General features: G+C 42.8%; 3 protein-coding genes across 3 annotated transcripts; all 3 read left to right on the top strand.

The window, feature by feature from the left end:
- Positions 1-830: 830 nt before the first annotated feature.
- ncaph (non-SMC condensin I complex, subunit H) lies at positions 831-7919 on the top strand. Its single transcript, XM_037483720.2, has 18 exons — positions 831-973; positions 2088-2310; positions 2476-2566; positions 2643-2735; positions 2833-2950; positions 3114-3250; positions 3626-3815; positions 4129-4211; positions 4499-4686; positions 4890-5035; positions 5243-5349; positions 5734-5853; positions 6021-6128; positions 6419-6562; positions 6708-6818; positions 7014-7090; positions 7320-7395; positions 7621-7919. Exons 2-18 carry the CDS (start codon positions 2093-2095, stop codon positions 7678-7680), a joined length of 2067 nt encoding a protein of 688 aa, XP_037339617.2. The 5' UTR covers positions 831-973; positions 2088-2092; the 3' UTR covers positions 7681-7919.
- Positions 7920-9342: 1423 nt separating this feature from the next.
- Positions 9343-15073, top strand: vamp8 (vesicle-associated membrane protein 8 (endobrevin)). Its single transcript, XM_037483155.2, has 3 exons — positions 9343-9579; positions 11514-11675; positions 13319-15073. Exons 1-3 carry the CDS (start codon positions 9571-9573, stop codon positions 13511-13513), a joined length of 366 nt encoding a protein of 121 aa, XP_037339052.1. The 5' UTR covers positions 9343-9570; the 3' UTR covers positions 13514-15073.
- Positions 15074-19127: 4054 nt separating this feature from the next.
- LOC119225316 (vesicle-associated membrane protein 5-like) lies at positions 19128-23192 on the top strand. Its single transcript, XM_037483094.2, has 3 exons — positions 19128-19601; positions 20988-21131; positions 22552-23192. Exons 1-3 carry the CDS (start codon positions 19599-19601, stop codon positions 22708-22710), a joined length of 306 nt encoding a protein of 101 aa, XP_037338991.2. The 5' UTR covers positions 19128-19598; the 3' UTR covers positions 22711-23192.
- Positions 23193-27169: the final 3977 nt, after the last annotated feature.

Here is a 27169-nt window from a genome sequence, read left to right as displayed (position 1 = left end):
AAAATGCCTGGCACATGCATTTGTCATTAAATTGTTATGAAGCACATAAAACAGGGCCAATAGGTGTGAATACTGAACATTCCCACATTGGGTAACCGACCACCATTTCATCAGGTTTCATCCTTAGTTAGTAAGTAGCTTTATCGAGACATATCAGTTTAGAATTATTACAACATTGTGCAGATATTTTTCTTTCCCACTTGCATGATAATCCATTCATTCATTATTTGTAAGTGTGTGCTATTTATGAAACGTATAAATTAGGGGTTTTTGTTGTTGTCTTTCTTGACTTGTCTCGTTTCTTTGTTTTAACCAGCTGCTCTATCCTGCCTATTCTGCCTGATCTGGCAGGGTTACACAGAAAACTGTTCCAGCATTGTTCCCCCATTGTCTCCCCATCACTACCCTAATAATTGTGTTGATGTTAGAACAGACAAGTGAAACAATCACATGGCTTGTGACGCAGTGAGCGGCAATCGAAGAAAAACAAAAATAGGGTAGATGAGTGCGTGCAGCTTTGTGGCATTGAATGCTATCTCTATCTCAAGTGTTTATGAAAGCTTCCAATGACTTCCAAGAGTGCTTTTACAGCAAATAGGCAATTTTCTGCCTGGGGAAACAAATATTTATTTTCAGCTAAATAGGCAACACAATTTGGCATTAGTTTATTGGGTAGAACAAAATACAGAGAAAAAAACAGAATCATGAAATACACTTTGAAAAAGCCAAAACATAATAATAATACAGCATCTTACAACAATGATATTAGAGGGTTAATCCTAATTGTATCAGTTTAGTCTTTTCCCATGGGTCTCCTCGAGGTGGGCGCGGTTGAACGTCATGACGTAGGCTGGCGTCACGTAAACCTTTCGGCGCAAAAATTCAAACGCTGAACAGGAACCAAACTAGCGTCGTAGCTTGCGCATGTTCGCTGTATTATCACAAGCCTTTACTGGATTATAAAACATTTGAGGTACGTTGAGTGGACGAAGTGGGTGTTGTGGTGGGGCTCCTCTGTCGGTTAGCTAGCTAGGCAACAATGACGCTAACAACGCGTTCATGTTTGCTAATGCTAACCCACGTTAGCGTTAGGGCATGTACAGTTAGCGTGGGGATCCACTCATAGAGCATCGGCAAAGTTTGTTTTTTTGTTATTTTATTCGCGTTGAACATTTTCTTCGACAGCTTAAACAATATGCTGTGTCAAGATCAAATGTAGCTTTCTTTCAAATTCAGATTAGAGCTGACTTAAATAACGCTTTCACGGCAGTCCTTTTGTTTACATGCGAGTGTCGTTAAAGCTGACGTTAAGTTGTCTTTATTTTACATTATCGTTCAGAAAGAACTGGATTTTGCTAACGCGACGTTAATTGCGTGGGGAAAGCAGTTGCATTATGTGACAGCCTTTGTGGTTGGCAAATGTTGACAAAGCGATGTGTTATGAAGAGATAATATGACGTCATATTTAGTTTAGTCCAGCATTTCGCCGGTGAAGACCGAAGCCTATTTAATCCTTGTTATTAAAGGTGTAACGTGTTTACTAAAGGGTGCACCTCTCCAGCAAACATGAAGTGGTTTACTTCAGTCATTTCCTACAATTCTGCAAAGGGTGAAAAAACAAATATAACAACACTAATATCAAACTGCTTTTATGTTTTAATCTTTTCGTATGAGATTCCCCTGCATTTTCAACTAGAACTTTAATGTTTACATTATGCGTCCATGGCAGCCGACTGATGAGTAAAGTGTGTCAACAAGAGCAACACAGAAATAAGCATGGTTTCCACTTTTCTGACGGGTAGACGGGTAGACTGCAAACCGTATTAATGAATACACCTTCAAATTCCTGCATATTGCTTTTTGTAAACCTGCAATTAAAAACTCAACGAAGGAAGATTGTTCACGCCAACTTGAACACCCAGAAACAAGATGATGCAGTGAGATTCAGATATTTCTTAGTGTTAGTTTAGGTCATGCGTTTAGTATCTGTTACCGACTTGGACCAGCATCCTAGCTATTTCCCTTTAGGCCATTATTTCCAAAGAATGTTGCCCCTGTGACCATTCTCTTTCTTTTTTTGTCTCCAGCTAAGATGAGTGCGGCTTCCACGCCTGTCTCCCGTATACGTGCAGGATGGACGTCGTCCTCCATGAAGAACAAGGGTCTGTCCCCTGCAGCCTGCAGTACCCCGCTGCTGACAGCCTTCCCCGGCAATGACGACGAGCAAGAACGACGTCAGCGGCGAAGGTCAAGAGTCATTGACCTTCAAACTGCCACGGACTCCTCCATCAATGACTCAACGTCTCACAGGTAAGGTCGGGAGGGGAGTGATTTTTTTTTTGTGTGTGTTTTGAGCAAAGCTCGGATTACAGTCTCTCATCTTGAGGGTGGTGTCTTTTAGCCTTTCAGAGTATTTTCTGTGCCCCGCTGATATGTATCTTGAAAGCTTAAAGTTAATCAGATTTTTGTATGCAGTGTCACAGGGACTCCTGCTGCCGTGCCCAAGCTGTCAAATGCACAAATCTCAGAGCATTATTCTACCTGCATAAAACTCTCCACAGAGAATGTAAGTACAGATACACTATGTTATGTTTCGAGTCTTAAAGCCTGAACATCTAAATGGTTTCTTTATCTCTTTACAGAAAATCACCACCAAAAATGCATTTGGTCTGCATCTGATTGATTACATGGCTGATATTCTCAAACAGAAGGATTCTGAGCTCACAAACTTCAAGGTTTGAGTTTTTATTTTATTTTTTATCATCACACACTGGCTTTGCAGCCAATCGTACCAAAACAATTGTAATGTGTCTTGAATTTGCCTTCTAAAAGGTGGCAGCTGGCACTCTGGATGCCAGCACAAAGATCTATGCTGTGAGGGTGGATGCTGTTCATGCTGACGCCTACAGGGTGCTGGGCGGCCTCGGGGCTGAGACCAAACCAGGAGACGGTGAGAGCCATGTTGTTTTAATTTCAATACCCAACTACACTGGAACGACCATGATGGGATTTGAGCGTTGTTCAACAGAATGTACATTGTTATCTACCCACATTGTTCATTATTCACATTGAAGTGTTCTGCTTGTTATTTCTCATTATTTGGGCCTATGCAGAACACGGTTCTAAGGAAGAAGGCGGCGATGAAGGTGAAGTGACTACAAAGCAGCCAAAGAAAAAGAGACCTCCTAAGAGGACAGTGGAGCAGAACCTTGGCAACATCAATAGCGCCGAGTCTGAGAGGAAGTGTGAGGTACGGCGTTCTCTCTACGGAGCAGCTTTAACTTGACTGACCCCTAATACATCAGTTCTGCTGTTTACGAGAATGTAATTGGCGGTTTTATCACAGGGTATTGACATGATTCCTAAACGAGGTCACACAGTGGCGTTGACGTGAAGTGAGATCCAAAAACAAACCTGCTCATCGCCATCGGTGCTGCAACAGAGCTTTAAGGAAGCCACGGGTCTCTAATAAGGGTGTAGAATTTTAAGAAGTCACCTAAGAACATTTTCCATGCTGAACACATATTAATGGACATTTCACTCGGGAAGTCTGTACCAGCGAATTGAGTATTTTTGTACTGTAATCTATGGCTGTGAACTGATGCTCTTTGAATCTCACCCACAGGTGGATCCCATGTTTCAGCGCATGGCCTCGTCCTTCGATGAGAGCAGCACGGCCGGAGTCTTCCTGTCGGTTCTCTTCAGTGAGGACAGTCGCTGCGAGCTGCTGTTTCCCTCCTACATGACCCTCCTGCAGTCTGCGCCCTCCTACTCTCCTCCACCTCCCCAGGGAGTCCCCGCGTCCCCGTTCATGGGTAAAAACTGTTAACTAGGCCAAAAGTATTTGAATTCCAGTGCCCTAAATTTGAGTGAGTTATTCCTCACTTATTTTCATTTAAGTGTTTTAACGTTGGTCCCAACCACCCTTTCATTTTATGCGAGTGAAACTGCTGCTAAGTATTAAAAAACAGCATCTTCTTTTTTACTTTGCTCACATTGCCTTTAGCCTTTTGAAATAGTTAATAACCTTCGCTAACCTGACTTTGAATTGCACCTTTTTGTTTGGAAAGCTCGGCCTTGATGTGTCAGTAGTCAAGCTTGATCTTTCTTTTGATTTCTTTCTACCAGCCGGACTGCAACGTTCCAAGGACAAAAGCTCCATCTGCCCCTCGCTGCAGGACTTCTCCTTCACCAGCTGGAACCCCGAGCAGGTCAGAGAGCCTGTCTAACCATTCTTTCATATTTCTCCTTATTTATTGGTAACAAAACCATCAATTCCTCCAAAGGGTTGTCATCTTGAAGGTGGAAAAACAACTATACAGAAGCGTTTGAACCTTTTTGCATTGACATAGAAAAACAATTGTCTTTTAAAAAATTTTTTTTTAAATGTTCTTGTCAACGAGCTGTGATGACAAATCAAAGCTGAGGATCCGTATAACGTTATGTTCTTAAAACAACCCGCACCAGCCTTATTCTCTGAGACTGAATCTTCTTCCAGACCATGAATCAGCTGTTGGAGAAGATCAAGCAGGGGGAACACGCGTTCGACGTGAACGCCGAGCCCGAACATGAAGAAGATGACTGCCCCGACTTTGACGCCGACTACGAGGACGGAGCGGGTGACTGCGAGGAGAGGTCCAAGGAGCACAAGGACGGCTGTGAGGCCTCCGGCTCGGGCCGAGGAAGGTAAGAGATAGTGGATTCCCTCCAGCTTTAAAGAAGGTTTTATATTCTCAAACCTGTTGTGTCTTCGTGGGCTTTAATTTATTGAGAGTGGCATTTTCATTCATTCCGTAAAGCTCAATGGGTCAAAGTGCAACTCTTGGCTGATTTTCTGTCTCTGCTTGCTGGTTGGAAATGTTTCTCCCGGTGGTGTGATGGTGGTACAGGGATGTGATTGCCATCGGAGAGGGGGACATCACCACCATGTGTCTGCAGCTGTCCTCTCAGCCGAGGGAGTATTCCTACTTCAGCCCCAGGACCATGGCCACGTGGGCCGGACCCGGCTACTGGCAGTTCAAGCCGAAGCACAAGTGTGAGTTAAAATGATGGTTTTAACATAATTTAGGCGTCAAAGTAAGTGACCATGAATACCATTTTTTGTGTGTGTTTTGACCGTAAAATTTGGCTTTCAGCGGCCCGAGATGATTTCCTGATGCTTGTTCTCCCCCCGCTGCTGAATGTGTGCAACAATAATTATCCCTCTCACCTGTCATTCTGTCATGCGCTAATTCTCCCACAGTGGACCATTTGCCCGACAAGGAGACCCGTAAAAGGAAACCCAAGAAGGCCTTTGAAATAGACTTCAACGAGGACGTCAACTTTGACACCTACTTCCGTACCACAAGAGTAGGAGCCCTCTCTGCTTTTGTCTTTACGCAATGTATTCATAGTTGAAGAGTCTCGTCTGGTTTAAATGCTGCTTGACATTTATTGCTTAGCATTAGCATAATTAGTGAGCTTCAAGGTGCCGGTAGGCGGATGTTGTTTCCTTTGGCCAGATTAATGGCAATTAGTTCAGCTTGTTTGATTGGATATATATATATATATATATATATATATATCAAACCAGACACAACCACACATAGATATAATACAACTGCAGATTTAAAATATGACACAGAATCTGCGACTACATTTTTCAGCCAACAAATGACACTCCTGCCTCTGGAGTTTTAGCGTGGAAATGCGTATGAAGCCAAAAGCACTCTTAAACGAGCTCTTCCTGCACAGGCTGCCACCACCAACAGCAAGTCGGGCCTCAGTGCCAGCAATAAGAAAACAACGCTGCCAGCGGACTTCCAGTTCCCCCCGGAGACGCTGTCCCAGCTCAGCCTCAAACCCTCCAGCTCGGTGAGTCCTCAAGTGGAAGCTCGTGACGAAACCAAACCGACACCCTCTTCAGCACCTTTTTTCATGACGTTTTCATTCGTTGTCACCGTACACACACGCACTTCTTGTGGTCACCACATTCGCCCCATCCGTAAGTAAATAAAGGTCATTTGCTTGTGTCGTTCTAGTTGAGTCAAGAAGGCCAAAAAAGGCTGTCCGGGGAGCTCGGAGAAGGTATTGGAGACTACGACTACAACAACGCCAACGACACAGCCAACTTCTGTCCAGGTCTTCAGGTCTGAACTCATTTATTTTAAGGAGTACCGGTGGGATTATTTGGATATAAAATTATTGTGTGTGTGTGATGATGGAAACTGAAGGTTTTGGAAGAGCTGGCTAGTCGTGATTGTGGTAAAGTTTAGTTTTCATCATAATGGTGGCAGTGACCCAACGAAGCTGTAATGGTACGATAGAATCAATGTGAGGACTTCCACTCTCCTGAAGAACAAAAGCTGGAGAATAGTCATCAACGAAATAAAAGTGATCTCCCACAACTCGGCGTGACTTTGGCCGTCTTCCTGTCCAGGGAGGCGACAGCGATGATGAGGGCGAAGGGTTTGCCGGCTCAGACGACACGCAGCCATCAGGTGACAGTATACCTCTGCCCTCACAAGATCAAGAGGGCCTCGCAACCTACGGGGAGGACGATCTGGTACCCGAGCCCCACCGGGTGAGTCACACATGGCTTCAGTGCCGGTCCTACCTTGGGTTGCTCTTTGCTTTTGAGAGGAAGCATCCTTCTGCTCAAAAGCTTGTGTATTTCCTAGGTAGGAATTTGACCGGTTTATAATTTACCGTTCTGCTTGTTTTTGTAGGTCAACCAGATTGAGATTAATTACGCTAAAACGGCAAAGAAAATGGACATGAAGAGACTCAAAACCAACATGTGGACTCTTCTGACCGAGAGCCCAGAAAACCCAGCGGAGGTAAATTGCACTGAGAAACCGTGTAGACGTTCAGCCCGTCACGGTTAGCTGTTCATCGGTGTGGCAGCGTTTGCACCAGTCTGTCAGCGGGGACAAGTTAATTGGTAACTCTAAACCGTGGCTGTGCGACTGTTGTTGGTCCTGTGACTCCCCGGCAACCAGTTTTAGTTCCATGTGCCTTCATGTTCCCCACAGGAGGACGACGCCGGGGAGAAATCGGGAGTGTGCGGGGAGAAAGTCTTCAGTAAGACCACAGAGACGCTGCTACAAAGGTACCACCCGCCATGGCGCGGCGCTAATGAGGAACGATTAAAAAAAATGGAGCTTGTGTTTGTTCCTCAAACCAGGAAATCAGTGTGATGCTGAATTCCTGGGGGAAAAATAAAATATTCCCATGGTGGACGTTGATCATTTTAACCTTAACTTGACGCATGATTTAATATTAAAATGTTTTATGTGTATATCTTTCTTTAACCTTTCTCTCTTCTTGTGCGGATGCAGATTGCCAAACACGATGGCTCAGAACCTGTCGGTGCCTCTGGCTTTTGTTGCTCTGCTTCATCTTGCCAATGAAAAGGTGAGTTGTTGTTGTTGTTTATTCGGCAAAAAGTAAACTGTCCCGTCTCTGTGCTCGCCAATCTTTATTGCCTTTAATCAAGCTCTGGTTGTTTGCTTTGTCTCACGCACTTTAGAGTTAATGGAATGTTCTTATTTAGCCTTGTGGACATCTATTTAAAAAATGTCCAGTATGCATGTCTATTTGTTGTAGTGTACAATGTGGAATATGTTGTGTCTCCTACAGAATTTGGAGTTGGTGGAGGTTGATGACATGTCCGATATCATCATCAGACAAGGCCCCTGAGGATAAATGATTGAATGAGACTCGCTGCCTTTCTCTACTTATTGGTCTATTTTACTCTTTACTGTTCTACTTCTGTTTGTTTAGATGTATTGATGTTTTTTTTTCATTTTCTAGCACATACTCTGACAAAAGCAATTGTTTCAAAGTCAAGTCTGCCTTTATTCCTTCATAATTAATTCATTGGTCAACCACTTCACAAAAAATGTATATTGTTAAACTAAATAAAAGCCCTTTTTTCTAAAACATGCCATAAAGGTCCTTGTCATTTACCCTTTTTCCCTTGTGCAACTTGCGTTTTGAATAACACAAGTCTTTTTAGTGCATTTGCTAGTACGTACCAGGCAAATTGATTACCCAAATGGCTCTTAATACTTTTGGCGGCTTTATGATTCAGAGCAGCTTGTAGAAGTTTCCTGATTTATGACCGCGAGTGACAAAGCGCATTGTCGCCTCACCAACGCCTTCCTAAATAGAGGCATGACCGGTTTGGTTGGGAGCTGGTGCCGCTGGCTGGGTGTGACGTCAGCAGAAGAGGGAGGAGTCACTCAGTCAGCTGCTCCCTCGGTGGTGATAAGGAATGAGTTGCAATGGTCAACAGTTTTAACTACCATCAGAAATTACTGATTTTCTTTTTCAGACAAGTTAGAGACTTATTACCATTAGATTCCTGCGAGGAAGGGCGTTTGTGCATTAAGGACAAGCAACAACATTAAGAGTTAAGCTGTAAAATCTGGAACTTTGTATGAATCTGGCTATTTATGGGTGAAACTGTGGAGCAATGATTTAAGAACCTGATATCAGAGCACGAGACTCAACCCAATGTTACTCATTGCATTCAAGAGGGATTTGGTTTAAAATTGGAGGAAGGGTTTCACATTTTCACTATTTTTAATAGTGATAAATGTATCCCCACTTTGGATTTTTGTTTGTTCAATAAAACTTTTTGTCCCAAACGCTGTCCTAACAAATTCCAGTTGAATAATATAAACTTCTTCCTCAAACTAATTCAAAAGCTATTGTTATTGTAGCCTCAATATTGACTCGGATGCAAATCATGAATAACTACATTTCAAAAATATCATTGATTTAGGTGGAATTTAATTAAGTTGTGACTTCGAACGACTTTGCTATGACTTAAGTTCATAGCTTGCCTTACCAGCATTGCTTCGTCTTTTTGTTTGATCATGAACACAAAAGATGACATAATAAATATAGCTCACACAAATCCTAAATCCTGATATTGATATTGGTCTCTTAAAGATTCAGTAGTTAAGCATGCAGGGGATGAAGTGGTGATCAACATCAAGTTGATGCTGTTGCACACGTGTTTTGCATAACAAGTCCTTCAAAATAAAAGTAAACGTTTGGCAAAGTGCTTCCGTGCAACGTGGATGAGAACAAAATACATACGGTTAAATAATATACTCTAAAATAATGAATAAATATGTGAGGAAGTATTGGCATGCTGAATCAATCGCACAATTTATTCAAAATGTATTGCTGTTTTCATTACGGTTTTTATATCAAACAACTTACAAATGGTCCTTGAAAGCTTTAACTTTTCACCTTGAACTTGCTGTTTTATGGACCACTTTCTTGACCCTATTAGGTTATTCATTAAAAAAATGATTTATTTTAAGAAACTTAGAGGGAAACCACTGGTTGCGTCACGCGCCACTTGACACGCGCAGCGAAGGAATTCAGTCTGAAGGAAGAAAAAAAAAAATAGAAAACCAGGAAGTTAAACAGAGGAGGAAACGCACCCGCTGTGCCGCAGCAACCAAAGTCCATTAAAAGCTTTTAAAAGCATTTTTTTTTTTTAAATTAACAACGTCAACTCAAAGAAAGTAGATCCACCGGGAGCGGTCGAAGAGCTTTGTTTCCAACAAGATGGATCCGGTAAGAGAACATGGTGGATGTTTGTGTTTCTTTATGTTGTTGTTGTTTTAAACAAAAAACAAAAAGGCCTCTCCGTCGTCGCCGCGTTTAACGACGTGTAACCGGTGTCTTTCTCCGGGTAACGTCAGCTCGCTTTAAGGCGTCCTAACGTTACTTTGACCCTTTTTACATGAACTTCCCCGTAGAGAAGAGAAGCCCCGCAGCGGGCTAACAAAATGGCCAAATGACACACAAACCTGTCGCCGAGTTGTTCCTGGACTTAAGCCGATCACTTTGCTCTAAACTATCGTCCTCCACCGCTTTTAAATACCCGCACTCATTTGTTTCAGTCCGCCTTAAAACGCTCGTTTTCTCCACGTTTTGCAAAACTCCGCTTCAGTTGTTTCGTATTTCTTTGAGACAAACTCTTTTTTGGAGGGGGGGGGGGGGAAATGTGCTAATGTTTAGTTGTTTTTTGTTAACTTTACCTGTCGAGCACTGTTCCATCTTGAGCTCACCTTAGATTAGCTTTAGCCGATAGCTTTACGTTCAGAATTAACGAAACATCGACGCAGTTTGACTGATCGCTGTGTGATTTGAGAAAAGTCTTCCCTGATATTCTGATATTCATTTTTTAAAATTTATTTATACACAAACGTTACTCCAATCATTGTGTCACGTTAGATTAAAATGGCTGTTTTTTTAATTTCATTCCCACCACCTGTGCAGAATCGATGATCTCACAAAACTCCCAGCATCATCAAGTAGTTGATTATAAGTGACTTTAGTGTCATTAATAACCACTTCCTTGTGTAACTGTTCCTTCCGTGTTCAGTGCCTGCTGTGTCATTGACGGCTATGTGGTACTTTTTAAAAACATTTTAACTACTTGAGTCACACAGGCATGTCCATTTGAAAAGGCTTCGTGGGTCTTCTCATCCAAGCCGATGGGGAAACACTTGATTGTCTGAGAGAGAGAGAGAGAGAGAGAGGGGGGGGGGGGTTTGGAAACGTTGAAAGCACAAACATTTGCTCTCTAGGCGGCCGGCACGCTCCCCCTGAGCCGAGCCGACGCTGTGCTCCTGCAGCCGGGGGATAAATCTCACAGCTTTACAGCCGTTCCACATTTGACTAGATAAGAAAGTGAGCCGAGAGGATTCAGTGCCGCGACAAATGAAATCCATCCTTTTCTCTTTTTTGTACTCTCATCCGCAGTCCAATCTTTTACTTGATACTTGATACCCGTCGGCCATTCGATGGGCCTCACTAAACTACCAGCACGGGTCATGGAAAAGTGGAGCGTCGCAGAGGTCTCTATGGCAGGAAAGAACGATATTCTAAAATGGGGACGTGAGGGAGAAGGAGATTTAAAAAAAAAAAGAGCACTGGGCAGGGAGAAGAAAGGAATAGAGATGACGCAGCAAAACCTGCTCTGTTTCCTAGAGACGGCTTTGTTTACAGCCTGATGCTGTCACTGTGCTTCACACACACACACACAAACACACACCACAATGTGTGTAACATTTCTGTTGTGAAATCACACCTACGCCTGTGTGACCTGGCGGGTTTAGCCTCCCGGGGAGCTCTTGTAATATCGATTGACCCAGCCACTAGGAGACAGGAGGAGATCCATAATAGAGCCTTAAAGGCGTTGAATGTGCCGGGAGGACAGATTTAAATGATCAGGTCACTGATCCTGTCCCTCGGAGGCAGCCATTACCACAAAAAGAAAATGGAATTGACCTAATGACTGACCCTTGAGTTTCCACATGATGTCACATAGAAGTGGTAATTGACCCTGAAGTCTGGTCAAGTTATTGAATCGGAAATCCCTTCGAACAAATCGCTTGTTTTCGCCCCGGCTGATAAATGCTGCCAGACGAGGCTTGAATATGGATCGCCGCGCACACGCGTTGTACTTTGTCCCTCAAATACCTTCTTCCTTCCCTTCCCAGGAGCGGGGAGAAGAGGCGGCTGAGCCACGGGACAAGGTGCAGACCTTGAAGGATCAGGTGGATGGAGTCAAAGACATCATGACGCAGAATGTGGACCGGATCCTGGCCCGAGGGGAGAGACTGGATGACCTGATGGGCAAGTCGGAGGACCTGCAGGCAGGGGTGAGCATGACCACGTTGCGCTTGCCCTTCCCGTTCCGACCTGGGTCATCGTCTCTGACCGGCTGTGAGTTTGTAAACAAAGGTGTCTGTACGCGGTGAGTTCAGTGATAATGATCTGGCCAACCGGCACAACCGGTCACTCGCTCGGATTCATTTGTGTCCTGGAATGTCCCCAATCTGTCCCGAGTGGGAGCTTTTTTTCTTGCTCTGACCTCCTTTTAAGTTAAGCCCCTTTCTTGATCAAGTTAATCAACCCAACAACCTTTAGTCCGAAGTTCAAATGCCTCTGTGCCTCTTCCTGGTCCGATTTGATTTCGTCATAGGAGTGAAAGCACCAGTGGAACTGATAACATGAACAATGGCTCCATTCCATTATCGTCATTGGAGGCTACTTATTGACCATTATCCGGATTATACACACTGATAAAAAGACGCTGACTTCACCCACTAGACGTTTGCGGCTGTCACTGTATCCACAGCGACTCTCTGCCTGTTTTGAGGCCTCAGCAGAGAGCTTCTGGCGTGTGTTAACGAGAGAAATCAACAATGCAACAAAGTGAAACGTCTGCTATGAAACGGGGCCTTATGTTCAGCGTACAACAGGAAGTGTAAATCTACCCAGGGACTGTTGTCCGTGCCCGAAAGCAATGCGAGTGAACCAGCCTGCACAATAGGAGGAATACCTGGAGGTGTTCTACAGTGTGTCCTGTATAAAGGAGAGTCCGTGGTTCCTACGACATACCCCATGCCATTTTTTTTTAATCTGCCGGGAAATGCGTTCATGCAAATTGGTGGAGGTTTAAGGCTGGTTCTCTAAATACCAGATAATCTGGGGCGTGATGGACCGTGGTCCCTGACTGGGTTTCCCCTCCGGTTGTCTGAGGCGGGGCTGAATCACCGTCAAATTGGCCTCTAACCCCTGTAGTCTAAACCCGGGCTTAAGTGTTCTGGGTTTCTTGATCAAGTCTTCTCATCACTTTCAAAGTGTGGTGCACACGGACGCCTGGTTCCACCAGGTGGAGACACAGTCCAGCAGCAGCAGCAGCAGTAGGTAGAATCTCCCAATTCATTTGGGTTTCATTCCACTCGTACCCCTTTTCCTTTCCACAGTTCCTCTCTACACGATCAGCTGTCGGAATGAAGGGGAACAATCTTCCTGAATGGTTTACTAGCTGCCTTTCCACCTAAAGGAAAGCAACAAAAGTAGTAACAGACAGTCCTGCTGTGTTTTAAAGTCGTATTATCCCTTAAACAATTTGAATTGGCTTCAAAATATTTACCAAAAAAACCCCATGAAAGCTAATTTGTCTTTTGTATGTGTAAACAGTTTCATCAGTGAACTATTAGTCAAAGTCACATGATGGCATCACGCTGACGTCACTATGACGATCATGAACTGAGCCAAATTACATCAACTGCGCCGAGTAACCACTAATGTCGCCTCAGTGTGAACGGAAAAAGAATGTCGGGACTGATGCGTCACTCGCTCCAGATTGTAAACGGTACAATAAAATACCCCCCCCCCCCCCCCTACCCACACATGATGGTTCCAGCAGAGACTTGGATCCCTTTGGTAAAAACTGTTGACCGTGTGTTGCTTCAATCAGTTGTGTTCTCTCTCCCCCCCCCCCCCCCCCCCCCAGGCTCAGAACTTCAAGCAGACGTCTCAGAAGGTGGCTCGCACCTTCTGGTGGAAGAACGTGAAGATGGTGGTGGTCATCGTGGTGATCGTCCTGGTCATCGTCCTGGTCATCATCCTGCTGGCCACCGGAGTCATCCCCATCGGTGGTTCCTCTTCCTCTTTGCCTCCCATAGTGAACCCCACCACCAAGCCATAAACGCACGCGGGTACAACTAACTCCATCACAAACAAACGGTTTATTGGTATTGCACAGTAATATATAGACTCAAGCAAATAACTGCTGACTGGTGAAATCTTTTAAACTTCTGCGTTAGTTTCCACTGGGTAACGTTCATGCCTTTTTATTGGACCTCGAGGACCAAGGAACGTTAACGGCACATTGTAGCTTTTGAAACCCTCTTAAAATAGAACTCCATTGTAGCAATATTTGAATTTGTGGGTGTCTGGAAGGTGTGGTGTCTTTTTGTCTGAAAGCAGCACAAACACACAGTTGCTGATTCACTGCTCCACCAGCAAACGCCCATTTCATCCTGTCACAGAGAAAGTCACTTTAATGATGAACGTGGGTTTCTCCGGGTCTCTTACTGGGGAATTCTTTTAGTCTCTAACGTTGTCACTTGTGTGCACCTTTTTACGAGGAGCCGCTACCCTTGTTTGAATGATGAATAATCGCCAATCGTGTTATCGCTGACAAAACTGGAACAATTGTTTTTCAAAAATCACACCCTTTTTGAAAATGCCTTGAATTGCGTGTTAAACATGTCTGTTACCATTTGTGGGCTTCCCATTTATTTAAAATCACACTGGATAAAAAGATTCTCCGTAGATATTCTTTTAAATATTTTTTTTTTTTTTTCAATGTGTACTCTGGTTCTGCTTCTTTGGTTCTTTCGGGAAATATTGTGATTGGCTCCTTATTTGTGTGGAGGGCTGCAAACCGTGTTGTCAGCGGTAAACCGGGTTACCCAAAGTTATCGATCTAATTGTTTGATTCATGTTCACACCCAGCATTTGCAGTTATGCATTTTCCACCAATCTGCACTCTGCACCATCCTCCGTCTCTTTAACACATTGAGTTTCCCGACTGCATTCAAACTCTAAACCATTGGGGTTTAAGGGCAGGACCTTTTTGTGCTCTAAAGTTCTGTTCCCACACTTCTAGTTTTTGGCTCCTGCAGCCTACCAGCTGAGGGATCAATGTACCACCCCCCACCCCCCCATGTCATCCAGTAGACTCCCACAGTTCCGAGCTTCCCTCTATGCCCACTATGAAGTGTAAATAGTCAAAGTCTCACCGTTGTGTATATTTGCGTCAGCCTCTGGCTGATGTGATGACTGTCCTTTTTTAGAGGCTATTTATTTAATGCTTTTTCTTTCTTTTTTTTAAATCAAAAATGGACCAATGAAGGCTGTGTGTGATTTCTCTGAAACTGGTTACTACAGAGTGATTGATCCTAAAATGGTGGTTACCTAATTACCTATGTTAATCGTTTTCTCGCTGTAGCTTTAAAGGTGAGGCCGTTCGTTGTGTTTTTAGCACCCGATTCTCTTCTCTCCCGCTGCGTCACCATCACGTCGCTCATCAAACAGGCCGCAGCCGGAGGCTTCAACTCAAAACGTACGCATTCCCCCCAATTACAAGAACGACCGGCCTCCTGCTCATGTACATGGATGTTTTCATTAGCAGCGTTGTCATTGTTCTCGTGTTTTGTGGCTTTTAATGGTCTAATTAGAAATAAATAGTATTTTCCCTCTACGTTGTTGTGCTGTTTGTTAAAGTGCCACAAGGTGGAGTCACTGTGTGAATAATGAGAGGAAAAAGATCCAGTTTTGATCTTTGCTAATTTTTTTTCTTTATTTTAGAGAACCCCAAGACAGGGTACTTTTTCTGGTTATGTTTTTCCTTCTAGGTTTAAAAAAAAAAAAAATCGCACTGACCACAGGCAATCCATAGAAACCGCTTAGTCAAAAGCCATTCTCACGATATCTGGAATTTTCTTTTGTTAAATGTATAAAAAAGATCATTTAAAAAAGAAAGAACCCCAAAAGGAAATTAAAAGCGATTATCAATAGATAATTGATAGAACTACAGCAACAACTGTTGATTATTTTACCTATCGGCTTCCAGGTCAGGTTCAATGTTTTCAATGAATAAATGTGGTGATGCAGTTTGAATTTATCCTGATTAATTTTAATCTCTTATCCTGTAATGAAACATTAAAGTTTCAAGCACACGTGCAACTGTCCAACCAACACGTCTTACAGTGTCTTGGCTGTTCACACCCTCCTACTGAGCTGATCCATGCTGTGTGAGACCAGGCTCGTGTTCAGAGCTCCAGCTGCAGCAGGTTCCCCCCCCACCCCCCTGTGTTCAACACATCTTATGTTTTTCCAATTTTTTTTTTACTAGCAGAGCTCACGAGGCTTTGTTTGCTTTTACTAATTTGTTTATTGTATTGACAAAAGATGGGTACAGAGAGTTGGGAGAATAAAGCAGGCAGGTTCACAGCGGCCTTCGCTGGAACTGTAAAGCCACACTTTTGCTTTCTGTTCGGTGAGTTTAGCAATAGAAATGCAACACGCGCACACTAGCAAGAAAAAAAAAATGCGCCTATTGGTTTGAGTACTGTGCAGAACGCAGTAAAAAAAAGAAAGAAAGAGGGTCCAGGCTGGTGAGGCCAGAATGCATTCATTATGCACACATCTGTTTTCAAAATAAGAATGGATCACACTCAAATGTCTATTTACTCACAAGTACTCAAACCAAGGGCTAGTTTATGTAAAAGTAAAATGCAGAAAGAGAGTCGAGCATGTCGGAACAGAACCTCTTTTTCCTGTTGACTCAACAACACAAAACCTCTGTGTCTCCTCAGTATTAATGTGCTGTTTCGTCCACAAGTGGAAACTGAATTATTACGGTGACAAAGGGCCTCTCAGACCAACACAAACAGCGCAACCACTGAAATCCGCCTGGACCCAGACGGTTGTAGCCCTGCGGATCCATTGACGAGTCCCTGTGTGACGGAGACGGCTCATCGTGCTGAACGGGGCCTTTGTGACTCTGCAGCTTATTGCTCAAGAAGTCTTTTGTTGGCCGGGCCAGAAATTCTGATCGGACTGCTGTCTCAGTTAGAAAAATGTGTTTCAATTAAAGTCAAGTTTATCACTATACTTTACTATGCCATACTATTACATCTACTATAGTAAGTATATACAAGACTAAATTACAATACTGAACAACTCTAACAACTACTTGCCATTTAGTTTCTTATAGTATAAAATCCAACTCAAACATTATATAACTCACTAATTATTCTATTTTGTGCTTAACTATTAAACTATACTAATATTGCTGCAGTATCACATATCCTATTGTTGGTAGAAGCAGTTGGAGTATCGCACAGTACTGTTACTGTATCGAGTATAACACCTGTTGGTAGTTTTTGTGCGAGTCACCTGATGTGGATTCTGTTTAGGTGATAACGGCTTCAGCTTGTTTAGGTGATAACATACAAAGAGTCAAGGCAAATAGAAACAGATTCAGGAACAGCTGTTTCCTGCTTCTTCTTTCTAAACGGCACATTGTCAGAAATACTAGATGTTTTTTTTTTTATTAGCAGTTTTTATTTGTGGTAACGTAGGTGTGTTTTGACAAAAGGTGATGCTCTGAGTGCCTCATTCACACGGTCCTCCGTCTTTCTCTGTAGTGTTTACTATTGAAGAGGCTTATAATAAAAACAACTCTTTGTCACCATGGAGATGACTGATCAATGCAAATCCACTGTATGGATGAACAGCCTACTGATTATCAATGGTACAAATCTTTTAGATCTATTTATTATAGGTGTTGAGACCGAATTCAAATAGAAACATGTCATTACGACTGTACAATCACACACTCACTGTTTGGGTTCAAAGGTTTGAGTAAATGAGAAACTACTCCTGTGTGAGATTTATTTTATTGACGTAAGTCCAGGCCTTTACAACCTATTGCAGTTACAACCAATAATTCATCTCTGTGGAGATCAGTAAACCAATGTTTTCATCCCGCCACCTAAATTAGATCTTTTGCAAATAACCCCACTTCCAGTTTCCATTAATGACTTCAAATTTCTGCATTAGATGCTCTTCTCTTTTCCTGCATCCTTTGATGCAAGATAGAAGAAATACAACACAGCCTTGCGTCAACTAATGTTATCACTCTGTGACGCGGCAACTTCTTGTGATTTAAATATCTCTTGATCTCTGAACTATGTTTGAACCTCTCCCATTATCAGAGGTGCGATGGGATCCGCGTTATGGTGGTTTGTTTGTCTGGTAACTTTCACTGAAGGAAAAGACTGTTGCTGAGAATTGAAGTTGCCCGTGAGAGTGACGCGGGTAAACTACAAAGGAGTTGTGTTGTCTCGCTGTCAGCTCCTTATCTCATCAGGAGTCTATTGCACCATGGTTGTGTTTTTAATGAAGAAAGAAATCCAGTTTAAGGATATCATAAAGATATTAAAACGACAGGCCAAAACATATACAGCATTATCCCAAAGGGGGAAGCAAAGTACAACAGGCTGAATATTAATGTACTTTTTGATGGCTTTGACACATTCTAAGTCCCTGTGGGGATATTATATGAATATTAGACATAATTCTCACAAGGGTGGAGCAGAAGTCCCCTTTTTAAAAGCATACAGCGCCCATAAGAGGGTTACACCCTTCAGTGAGCAAACTGCTCCTAATGTTTTGCATTAAAGTCCGGATGCCTGCTAGAAGTGGAGAAGTCAATGTTAAGGGAGTGCTGCTGTACTGAGTTGGTACTGTAGTTAGGTTATAATAGTTCATTCTTATCATATAACTACAATGTGATATAAAAAAATGTAACTATAGTCTTAATGTATACTATTATCTACTATTGTACTGAGTTGGTTGTCTACTATGGTTACTGGGTTGGTACTGTTGATAATTATAAAGAAACTGACGACCCAGTTGATAAATTAGACAATTAATCAAATGCATTTAGTGTTCACCAGCATACAACCATGATTCAGAAACTGTGTAATCAATAAGAAATGAGAAAGGTGAAATACCACTGTAATCAGTAGAATAATACCAAAAACCGAAAGGCATTCATGTAATACTTGATAGCATCTGGCCCCCATCCTACTTTTTTTAAATCCAGGAACCACAAGTAACATCAGCATCTACGGAGCGCAGCTGCCTTGTGGGACAATACGGCGTAACAAGCTCTTTAAGATAAGACGGTGCCTCTCCAGAAAGTGCCCTGTAGGTTGGACCACCATGGAAATAAATTACCACCATTTCTGCTCTCTGTTTGTTGTGTGAATTACAGACGTCGGACACGGCAAACGGTGTTGTGTTTGGGTTCTGTAATGGTAAAATATGTGATGAACACAGTCTGATGCCAAAAGAGTGACAATTAGAAAAGGAGAAATAAGTATGAGCTGTGTATGAAGAAAGGAGAGCGAGTCAGCATGACCTCGCACACAAACGCTCTGGAAAAAGAGGAACTGCCTCTTACCACTTTTTCAACTTTACCCCCAGCTGTCAAGTTTTTCAACTTTGAAAGTCTCATGAGCGCAGGTTGACCTGCCACTGTATTCGACCTGCAAAGGTCAGCATGGGGAGAGATGGATGAGTCAAACTCCCATTTTCTTGATGGTATGGATGATGTTCGATCGGCCTGTGCTATTGAAGATGTGTTTCAAAAGATGATGAGTGATGCCTTTAGTGGACCAGGTGCGGAAATTAAGAGGTTTATTGTGGATTGTGATATATTGGAGGGGCAAAAGTGTTGTTTGTGATTCTGTGAAATTTCCACCAGGCTGTCAGAGTTTCTGCTTTTGTCAGAGTTTTAAAACAAGAACGGCGTTTAATGGATTGGCCGAGGAAATGTAGGTCTGAAATCTGAATGTCCTTATCTGACTGATTGGGGTGGGTCCATTTAAGAATGTGTTGAAGTTGATTTACTAGTGAGCAATGTAAAAAAAAAAATTGTGGGGCCTCAAGTGCTCCTTGCGCAGAGGACGACCGCGGCCCCCGCAGAGGTGGAAGTCAACGAGGCGGGTTGACGCTCAATGGAACGAGTGCAAAGACGAAAGGAAAAGTGAAAAATAGAAAAACCCCGTTGCGCTCGCTCGAGTGCAGACATTTGAACAAGGTTTAGAAACAAGCGTAACTGGTTCGGTGCGATAAACACTTCTGGAGTGGACTTGGTCGAACTGTGAAAGCATCGGAGACTCGAGCCCAAAAACAAGAGAGACGCAAAAGAAATGGTAAGACATTATTAAAAAAGCCCTTTGTGTTATAATAAGGACACGCAGAATACAGGGAAAATGCATTATTACAGGATAAGGATGAACTAGTATGACCTTATGTTATTATTTTCTGCGGGTTAGGGTTAACTTTACAAACTTTACGGCCATCAGCTGTGTCACAAATGCACCTAACGTTACAATATCTATGAGGAAAATAATAGCAGAACGATCCTTTAGATTCAAAATGCTTTTTATATTTAGTTGGAAACACGTGTGTTTGGTGCTTGGTCAAAAAACAGTGAGGTGAATCTTAAGATATTAAATCAGTATACATAAACAGGAAGTGAGTCACCTCCAGTTGATGTTTGATGTCACGTTCTCTGATGGATCATTTGATTTCATGATTCTTGTGTATTTGATTTTATATTCAGTATATTATGTTTTACGTGTCTTTTTTTTCTTTTTACATTTACGGTGAGTCACTGAAATGAAGCTCACTGAGGTTTGGACAGGAAATTACATCGAACCAAAAAAAGATACAGACAGTGTACTTGTTTTGTTCTATCTGTTGGTTTCCTGTTCCTGTCAACTTTAGATTTTGGCTTCCTCTCACGGCTTGAAGGGGCAAAGGTGTAATGGTCCGTCTCCAGGGTTCTGATCAGTCGGTAAAATGGTCCTGGGAAATGCCCTGACTATCTCCTCACCTGCGCCCCATACTGGGGTCACTTTACGCCCTGCCTCTGCTCTGGGTTTTGTCGAATTCATGAGCAACCAGAGCCAGACTTATAAAAGAAATCCAGATTCTGTTGTTTCTCTGCCGTGAGGCCTGCACAAAAGCCTCCTGTAGAGTAGTTTTCAGTCTATCAATGTGAAACCTTCCATGTGTGGTGTCCACACACCGGGATACCACGTGGGTGTGTGTCTACATGTTTTATAGGACTTATAGGGCTCTTAGGGATTTTATTTCAGGCGAATCTCAACATTTGAAGGGTTTTTTGCGTGTTATATTAAATTGTTTCTTCCCCAGTAACATATATAATTTTATATATACATAAAACATACATTTTTACACATCAGAACACTCACAGGGGTTCCCCTTTATCCCCACAGAAAAATAATTGTCCTTAAAGACAATTACACACAAGTTATTACACTTACTATCATGGGTTTGCCATTTTCGTAACAGATGCCAAAAAACAGCCTCAAAGTGCAACAGGTTGAACTTGTCACGAAACAAAAAGCTGTGACACTGTGTGCTTACATACATGTATTACCCATAAGAACCGCTCATTTACCACAGGAATGTTTAAACAATGCAAGCGCATGAATCCCAGGAAGAAAAAAACAGTTGATTGAGTCCACTTTGTGTCTTCCTCCGTCTTTAATCATGTTGCGTGTCGATAGGTGAATGGGAAGAACCGCCTGCAGCAGGCCCAAGGGGACGTGGAGGAGGTCACGGTCATCATGGTGGACAACTTCAAAAAGGCTCAAGAGAGAGATTTCAAACTGGGCGAACTGGAGGACAGGTCTGATGAGCTGTACGAACAGGTAAGCAGGAAGGGAACAGAGAAGCCTTTCTGGGAAGTCTATGGGTTGTGTGGGGAAGGTAAAAGGCTGCATTCACCAAATGGCCCACAGCCCTCCAGGGATTTAAACCTAGGAAATGTCATATTGATGTCTATAAATACTCAGGTGGAGCTGGAAAGAAAAACAAATGTACAATTTACATCCTGATTGTGTTTTATGGGGCTGTTTTTAGAAAGGCATTTCCTATTGTTTACTAAGATGAATGAAGCGAGCTGGTCTCTCTGGGTACTGCAGAGTGAGTCCAGGACATGCCACGAGGCGCATGTCCGTCCGGGGATCGGCACGCGGGTCACATCGCTCCCACGTTGCCCCGAGTGTTACATAAGAGCGCAGGAAGAAGGAAAGCGCCAAACCGCTGAAGTTCAAGAACCACTTGGAGATACTTTGTGATTCTTAGTTCTTAAACCTTAGTGCCAGTCAATATTTCTATCTTAACATTAAAGTGCCCACGTGTCATCGGGTCATCATCATCATCATCGTGGTCTGCGTTTCAGCTTCTTTGAGGTCATTGTCTTGGTATTACACCCTGCATCCGGGCCCCCTTTCACTGCTCAGATGCTGCTGTTTACATTCTGCCTGCTCATCAACATCCTCCATCAGGACCTCAAGTGGGAGCTGAACATCAGCTCCATCACCAAAAAGGCTCAGAAGAGGATGTTCTTTCTAAGGCAGCTGAAGAAATTCAACCTGCCAAAGACGATGATGGTGCACTTCTACACGGCCATCATCGAGTCCATCCTCTGCTCCTCCATCACCGTGTGCTACGCTGCAGCCACAGCCAAGGACAAGGGCAGGTTACAGCGTGTCGTTCGCTCTGCAGAGAGGGTGATTGGCTCTCTCCAGGACTTTTTCGCTTCCAGGAGTTTGAAGCGGGCCAGAAAGATTGTAGCTGACCCCTGTGCCCCTTCCATCCGGGAACAGGCTGAGGTCCATCAGGACTAAGACCTCCCGTCACACTAACAGATTCTTCCCTTCGGCAGTCGGGCTCATCAACAGAGCCCCGGTCCCCCCTTGACTGACTCTCACTCTCATTAATGTACTGTCGTGTCATCATGCACCAACCGCCAAGTCAATTTTCATGTATGTCTAACATATGATGGCAATAAACGTTTCCTGATTCCTGATTCCTGACCAACAGCCTCGTTGCCCCCCCGGGGAGGATTAGAGTAGTCAAGTAGTGAACATTGAATACAAGCACTTTGTGAAAAAGAGTTTTATAAAAACATGTTTTTTCAGATTGGAAATGTTTTCATAGGCTGGTAGTTGGTGGAGAATAAATCCATCCCATCTTGTACTATTTGTGCCATAATATTTGACATTTAAAAGCACTTTAGTTACAAAACAAGGTAATTTAACTTTTTATTTTGTGTTTTCTTTCCAGAGTAAAGCCTTTGAAAAGACCACTGCCAAGCTGAAGCAAAAGAAAAGATGGGAGAGCAAGAAGATAAAAGTGGTGTCCATCGGCGTTGGCGTGGTGGCAGCAATCATCATTTTCGGATTGATAATCTTTGCCATTGTGTATAGCACACGAGCACAGTAGCTGCTCTGATGTTGAAAATTAAACACATTTTTGTGGAGTGGACAAAAAAAGAAGACGATTGCAAACTTTGCGACTCCAGCATCTCGCCTCAACTGCTCGACCTGTGTTATTTCTGTTTTTAAAGATATTTATGGTTTCGTTCGCACTCTTTTTTTGTCTTCAGTTAAAATGGTACCAATAATTGCTCAGCTACTTGGCTGCTTTTTTCATTACGTTATCAGGGGTCATGTCCCTGTAGGGCCCACAGGGGGAGAACACATATATCCTTGACCTAAAAAAAGTGCTAAATAGTTTTAACCAAACATGGTAAGGCTGCTACTTTTATAATTGTATGTTGTACATTGTCAGAAATACTAGATGTTTTTTTTGATTAGCAGTTTTTATTTGTGGTAACGTAGGTGTGTTTTGACAAAAGGTGATGCTCTGAGTGCCTCATTCACACGCTCCTCCGTCTTTCTCTGTAGTGTTTACTATTGAAGAGGCTTATACCATCACTCGTAATAAAAACCAACTCTTTGTCACCATGGAGATGACTGATCATTGCAAATCCACTGTATGGATGAACGGCCTTAAGTCCTACTGATTATCAATGGTACAAGTCTTTTAGATTTATTTATTATAGGTGTTGAAACCGAATTCAAATATTAACATGTCATTACGACTGTACAATCACACACTTGTAAATATACTCATGTAACAAAATGATCGATAAACACTGTGGGTTCAAGGAATAGACTGAAATGAGCGAATCTGCCCCCCTCGGACTGACAGTGGAAGCTGGTTCCACAAAAGAGGAGCTTGATGACTGAAGGCTCTGGCCCCCATCCTACTTTTTAAAACTCCAGGAACCACAAGTAACATCAGCATCTATGGAGCGCAGCTGCCTTGTAGGACAATACGGCGTAACAAGCTCTTTAAGATAAGACGGTGCCTCTCCAGCAAGTGCCCTGTAACAAAGTGTTGTTTGTGATTCTGTGAAATTTCCACCAGGCTGTCAGAGTTTCTGCTTTTGTCAGAGTTTTAAAAGAAGAACGGCGTTTAATGGATTGGCTGAGGAAAGGTAGGTCTGAAATCTGAATGTCCTTACAAACAGTCTCCTCTACATCCAACCATGTTTTATCTGACTGATTGGGGTGGGTCCATTTAAGAATGTGTTACTTGCCCTTTACTAGTGGGCAATGTAAAAAAAAAAGTGTTTAAACAGGCGTGTTTAAACGGGCGCAGAGGTGGAAGTCAACGATGCGGGTTGACGCTCAATGGAATGAGTGCGAAGACGAAAGGAAAAGTGAAAAATAGAAAAATCCCGTTGCAGACGGTTGAACAAGGTTTAGAGCCGACGTAGCTGGTTCGGTGTGATAAACACTTCTGGAGTGGACTTGGTCGAACTGTGAAAGCATCGGATCCGGAGTACCGGAGAACTCGAGCCCAAAAACAAGAGAGACGCAAAAGAAATGGTAAGAGATTATTAAAAAAGCCCTTTGTGTTATAATAAGGACACGCAGAATACAGGGAAAATGCATTATTACAGGATAAGGATGAACTAGTATGACCTTATGTTATTATTTTCTGCGGGTTAGGGTTAACTTTACAAACTTTACAGCCATCAGCTGTGCCTCAAATGCACCTAACGTTACAATATCTATGAGGAAAATAATAGCAGAACGATCCTTTAGATTCAAAATGCTTTTAATATTTAGTTGGAAACACGTGTATTTGGTGCTTGGTCAAAAAACAGTGAGGTGAATCTTAAGATATTAAATCAGTATACATAAACAGGAAGTGAGTCACCTCCAGTTGATGTTTGATGTCACGTTCTCTGATGGATCATTTGATTTCATGATTCTTGTGTATTTGATTTTATATTCAGTATATTATGTTTTACGTGTCTTTTTTTTCTTTTTACATTTACGGTGAGTCACTGAAATGAAGCTCACTGAGGTTTGGACAGGAAATTACATCGAACCAAAAAAAGATGCGAACAGTGTACTTGTTTTGTTCTATCTGTTGGTTTCCTGTTCCTGTCAACTTTAGATTTTGGCTTCCTCTCCCGGCTTGAAGGGGCAAAGGTGTAATGGTCCGTCTCCAGGGTTCTGATCAGTCGGTAAAATGGTCCTGGGAAATGCCCTGACTATCTCCTCACCTGCGCCCCATACTGGGGTCACTTTACGCCCTGCCTCTGCTCTGGGTTTTGTCGAATCCATGAGCAACCAGAGCCAGACTTATAAAAGAAATCCAGATTCTGTTGTTTCTCTGCCGTGAGGCCTGCACAAAAGCCTCCTGTAGAGTAGTTTTCAGTCTATCGATGTGAAACCTTCCATGTGTGGTGTCCACACACCGGGATACCACGTGGGTGTGTGTCTACATGTTTTATAGGACTTATAGGGCTCTTAGGGATTTTATTTCAGGCGAATCTCAACATTTGAAGGGTTTTTTGCGTGTTATATTAAATTGTTTCTTCCCCAGTAACATATATAATTTTATATATACATAAAACATACATTTTTACTAGGGCTGTCAAATGATTAAAAATTTTAATCAAATTAATCAGAATTTTCAGTGGATTAATCATGATTAATCACCTGAATCCTAACCATTTTTTCTTTCTGAAATGCATAATAAAGATAAATAACAGGACACAGATACATAATTATCATTATTATTATGATATTTTTTTTTTTTTACATAAATACATGTTATTGATATTTGATTTTTTAATTCATTCCAGAAAATAATCAAATCAATGTTATTTGATAAGTTAGAGACTGATTTCCCTGCATGGCTCTAGAAGGGTCTCGAGCCTCTGCAGTTTATCCCACTCTGCTGTGAGTTTGTGCTCCTGCAATGACCAGACATGACCAGACATGTCAACCCTCCCGATGTTTCAAAGCCCCTCCCGAAAATCTCCCGGACCGACCTTTCTCCCGATTTCCACCCGAACAACAATATTGCTGGGCGCGCCGTTTCAGACCGAACAATAATAAAGGTTACACCTTAAAGTCAAGCGCGGCGATTAGAACGACTACCACCCCCATTTCAGTGTGAAATATCCCCTGTTTTAGAACAGTATTACGGGTCTCTCCAATGGTCTTTCCTCTATCTCAGCGCTGCTCTTTATTTATTTTTCTTAGCAAAGCTCTGCTGGGCGGAGCTTTTCTTCTTCTCTGTTCCGCTGCGCGAGAACCGGGGGGAGGGGGGGGGGGGTGCGGGTCTCTGGCGCAAACGACTTGCTGAACCTGACGGCCTGACGTATGCCTGCAGGTGGCAGTAATGTGTTGTATAGGATGAAGTGCATTCCCTAGAAGAAGAGGTTCTTTCCGGACCTGAATAATTTGTCACACTGCGCATGCGTGAAATGCGTCAAAAAAATTGACGTAATTAACAACAAACAGCTAATTAACGCCGTTAACGCGCTATTTTTGACAGCCCTAATTTTTACACATCAGAACACTCACAGGGGTTCCCCTTTATCCCCACAGAAAAATAATTGTCCTTAAAGACAATTACACACGAGTTATTACACTTACTATCATGGGTTTGCCATTTTCGTAACAGATGCCAAAAAACAGCCTCAAAGTGCAACAGGTTGAACTTGTCACGAAACAAAAAGCTGTGACACTGTGTGCTTACATACATGTATTACCCATAAGAACCGCTCATTTACCACAGGAATGTTTAAACAATGCAAGCGCATGAATCCCAGGAAGAAAAAAACAGTTGATTGAGTCCACTTTGTGTCTTCCTCCGTCTCTAATCATGTCGCGTGTCGATAGGTGAATGGGAAGAACCGCCTGCAGCAGGCCCAAGGGGACGTGGAGGAGGTCACGGTCATCATGATGGACAACTTGAACAAGGCTGATGAGAGAAATGACAAACTGGGGGAACTGGAGGACAGGTCTGATGCCCTGTGCGGAAAGGTAAGCGGGAGGGCATCAGAGAAGCCTTTCTGGGAAGTCTATGGGTTGTGTGGAGAAGGTAAAAGGCTGCATTCACCAAATGGCCCACAGCCCTCCAGGGATTTAAACCTAGGAAATGTCATATTGATGTCTATAAATACTCAGGTGGAGCTGGAAAGGAAAACAAATGTACAATTTACATCCTGATTGTGTTTTATGGGGCTGTTTTTAGAAAGGCATTTCCTATTGTTTACTAAGATGAATGAAGCGAGCTGGTCTCTCTGGGTACTGCAGAGTGAGTCCAGGACATGCCACGAGGCGCATGTCCGTCCGGGGATCGACTATTTTGTGTCAGAGTTAGTGTTGCAAAATGTTAGAACATTTCCATGAAAAGCTTTTGCAAAAAAAAAAGTGTCATTATTTCCAAAATTTCCAAGCTTTCCAAGGAAATTTACCGGAAATGTTCGGCCCCTCTGCAGCTCTAGTCAAAACATAGACGGCTGATATGTTATCACCCAGTGTGTGTCTGTGTCATATGACTAAAATCTGAGTTTTTACTCCTCCAG

This window comes from Pungitius pungitius, chromosome 5 (genome assembly GCF_949316345.1).
Source record: "Pungitius pungitius chromosome 5, fPunPun2.1, whole genome shotgun sequence".
NCBI lineage: Eukaryota > Metazoa > Chordata > Actinopteri > Perciformes > Gasterosteidae > Pungitius > Pungitius pungitius.
The sequence above is the reverse complement of the archived record's forward strand: the minus strand, read 5'-3'. Positions and strand labels throughout refer to the sequence as shown.

Coding starts and splice junctions, on each gene's coding strand:
- ncaph (XM_037483720.2), top strand. CDS start 2,093: ATGAGTGCGGCTTCCACGCCTGTCTCCCGTATACGTGCAGGATGGACG. Junction 3,251..3,625: donor AGTCTGAGAGGAAGTGTGAG/GTACGGCGTTCT, acceptor TCTCACCCACAG/GTGGATCCCATGTTTCAGCG. Junction 5,036..5,242: donor GTTCAAGCCGAAGCACAAGT/GTGAGTTAAAAT, acceptor ATTCTCCCACAG/TGGACCATTTGCCCGACAAG.
- vamp8 (XM_037483155.2), top strand. Junction 11,676..13,318: donor CGGAGGACCTGCAGGCAGGG/GTGAGCATGACC, acceptor CCCCCCCCCCAG/GCTCAGAACTTCAAGCAGAC.
- LOC119225316 (XM_037483094.2), top strand. Junction 21,132..22,551: donor CTGATGAGCTGTACGAACAG/GTAAGCAGGAAG, acceptor TTTTCTTTCCAG/AGTAAAGCCTTTGAAAAGAC.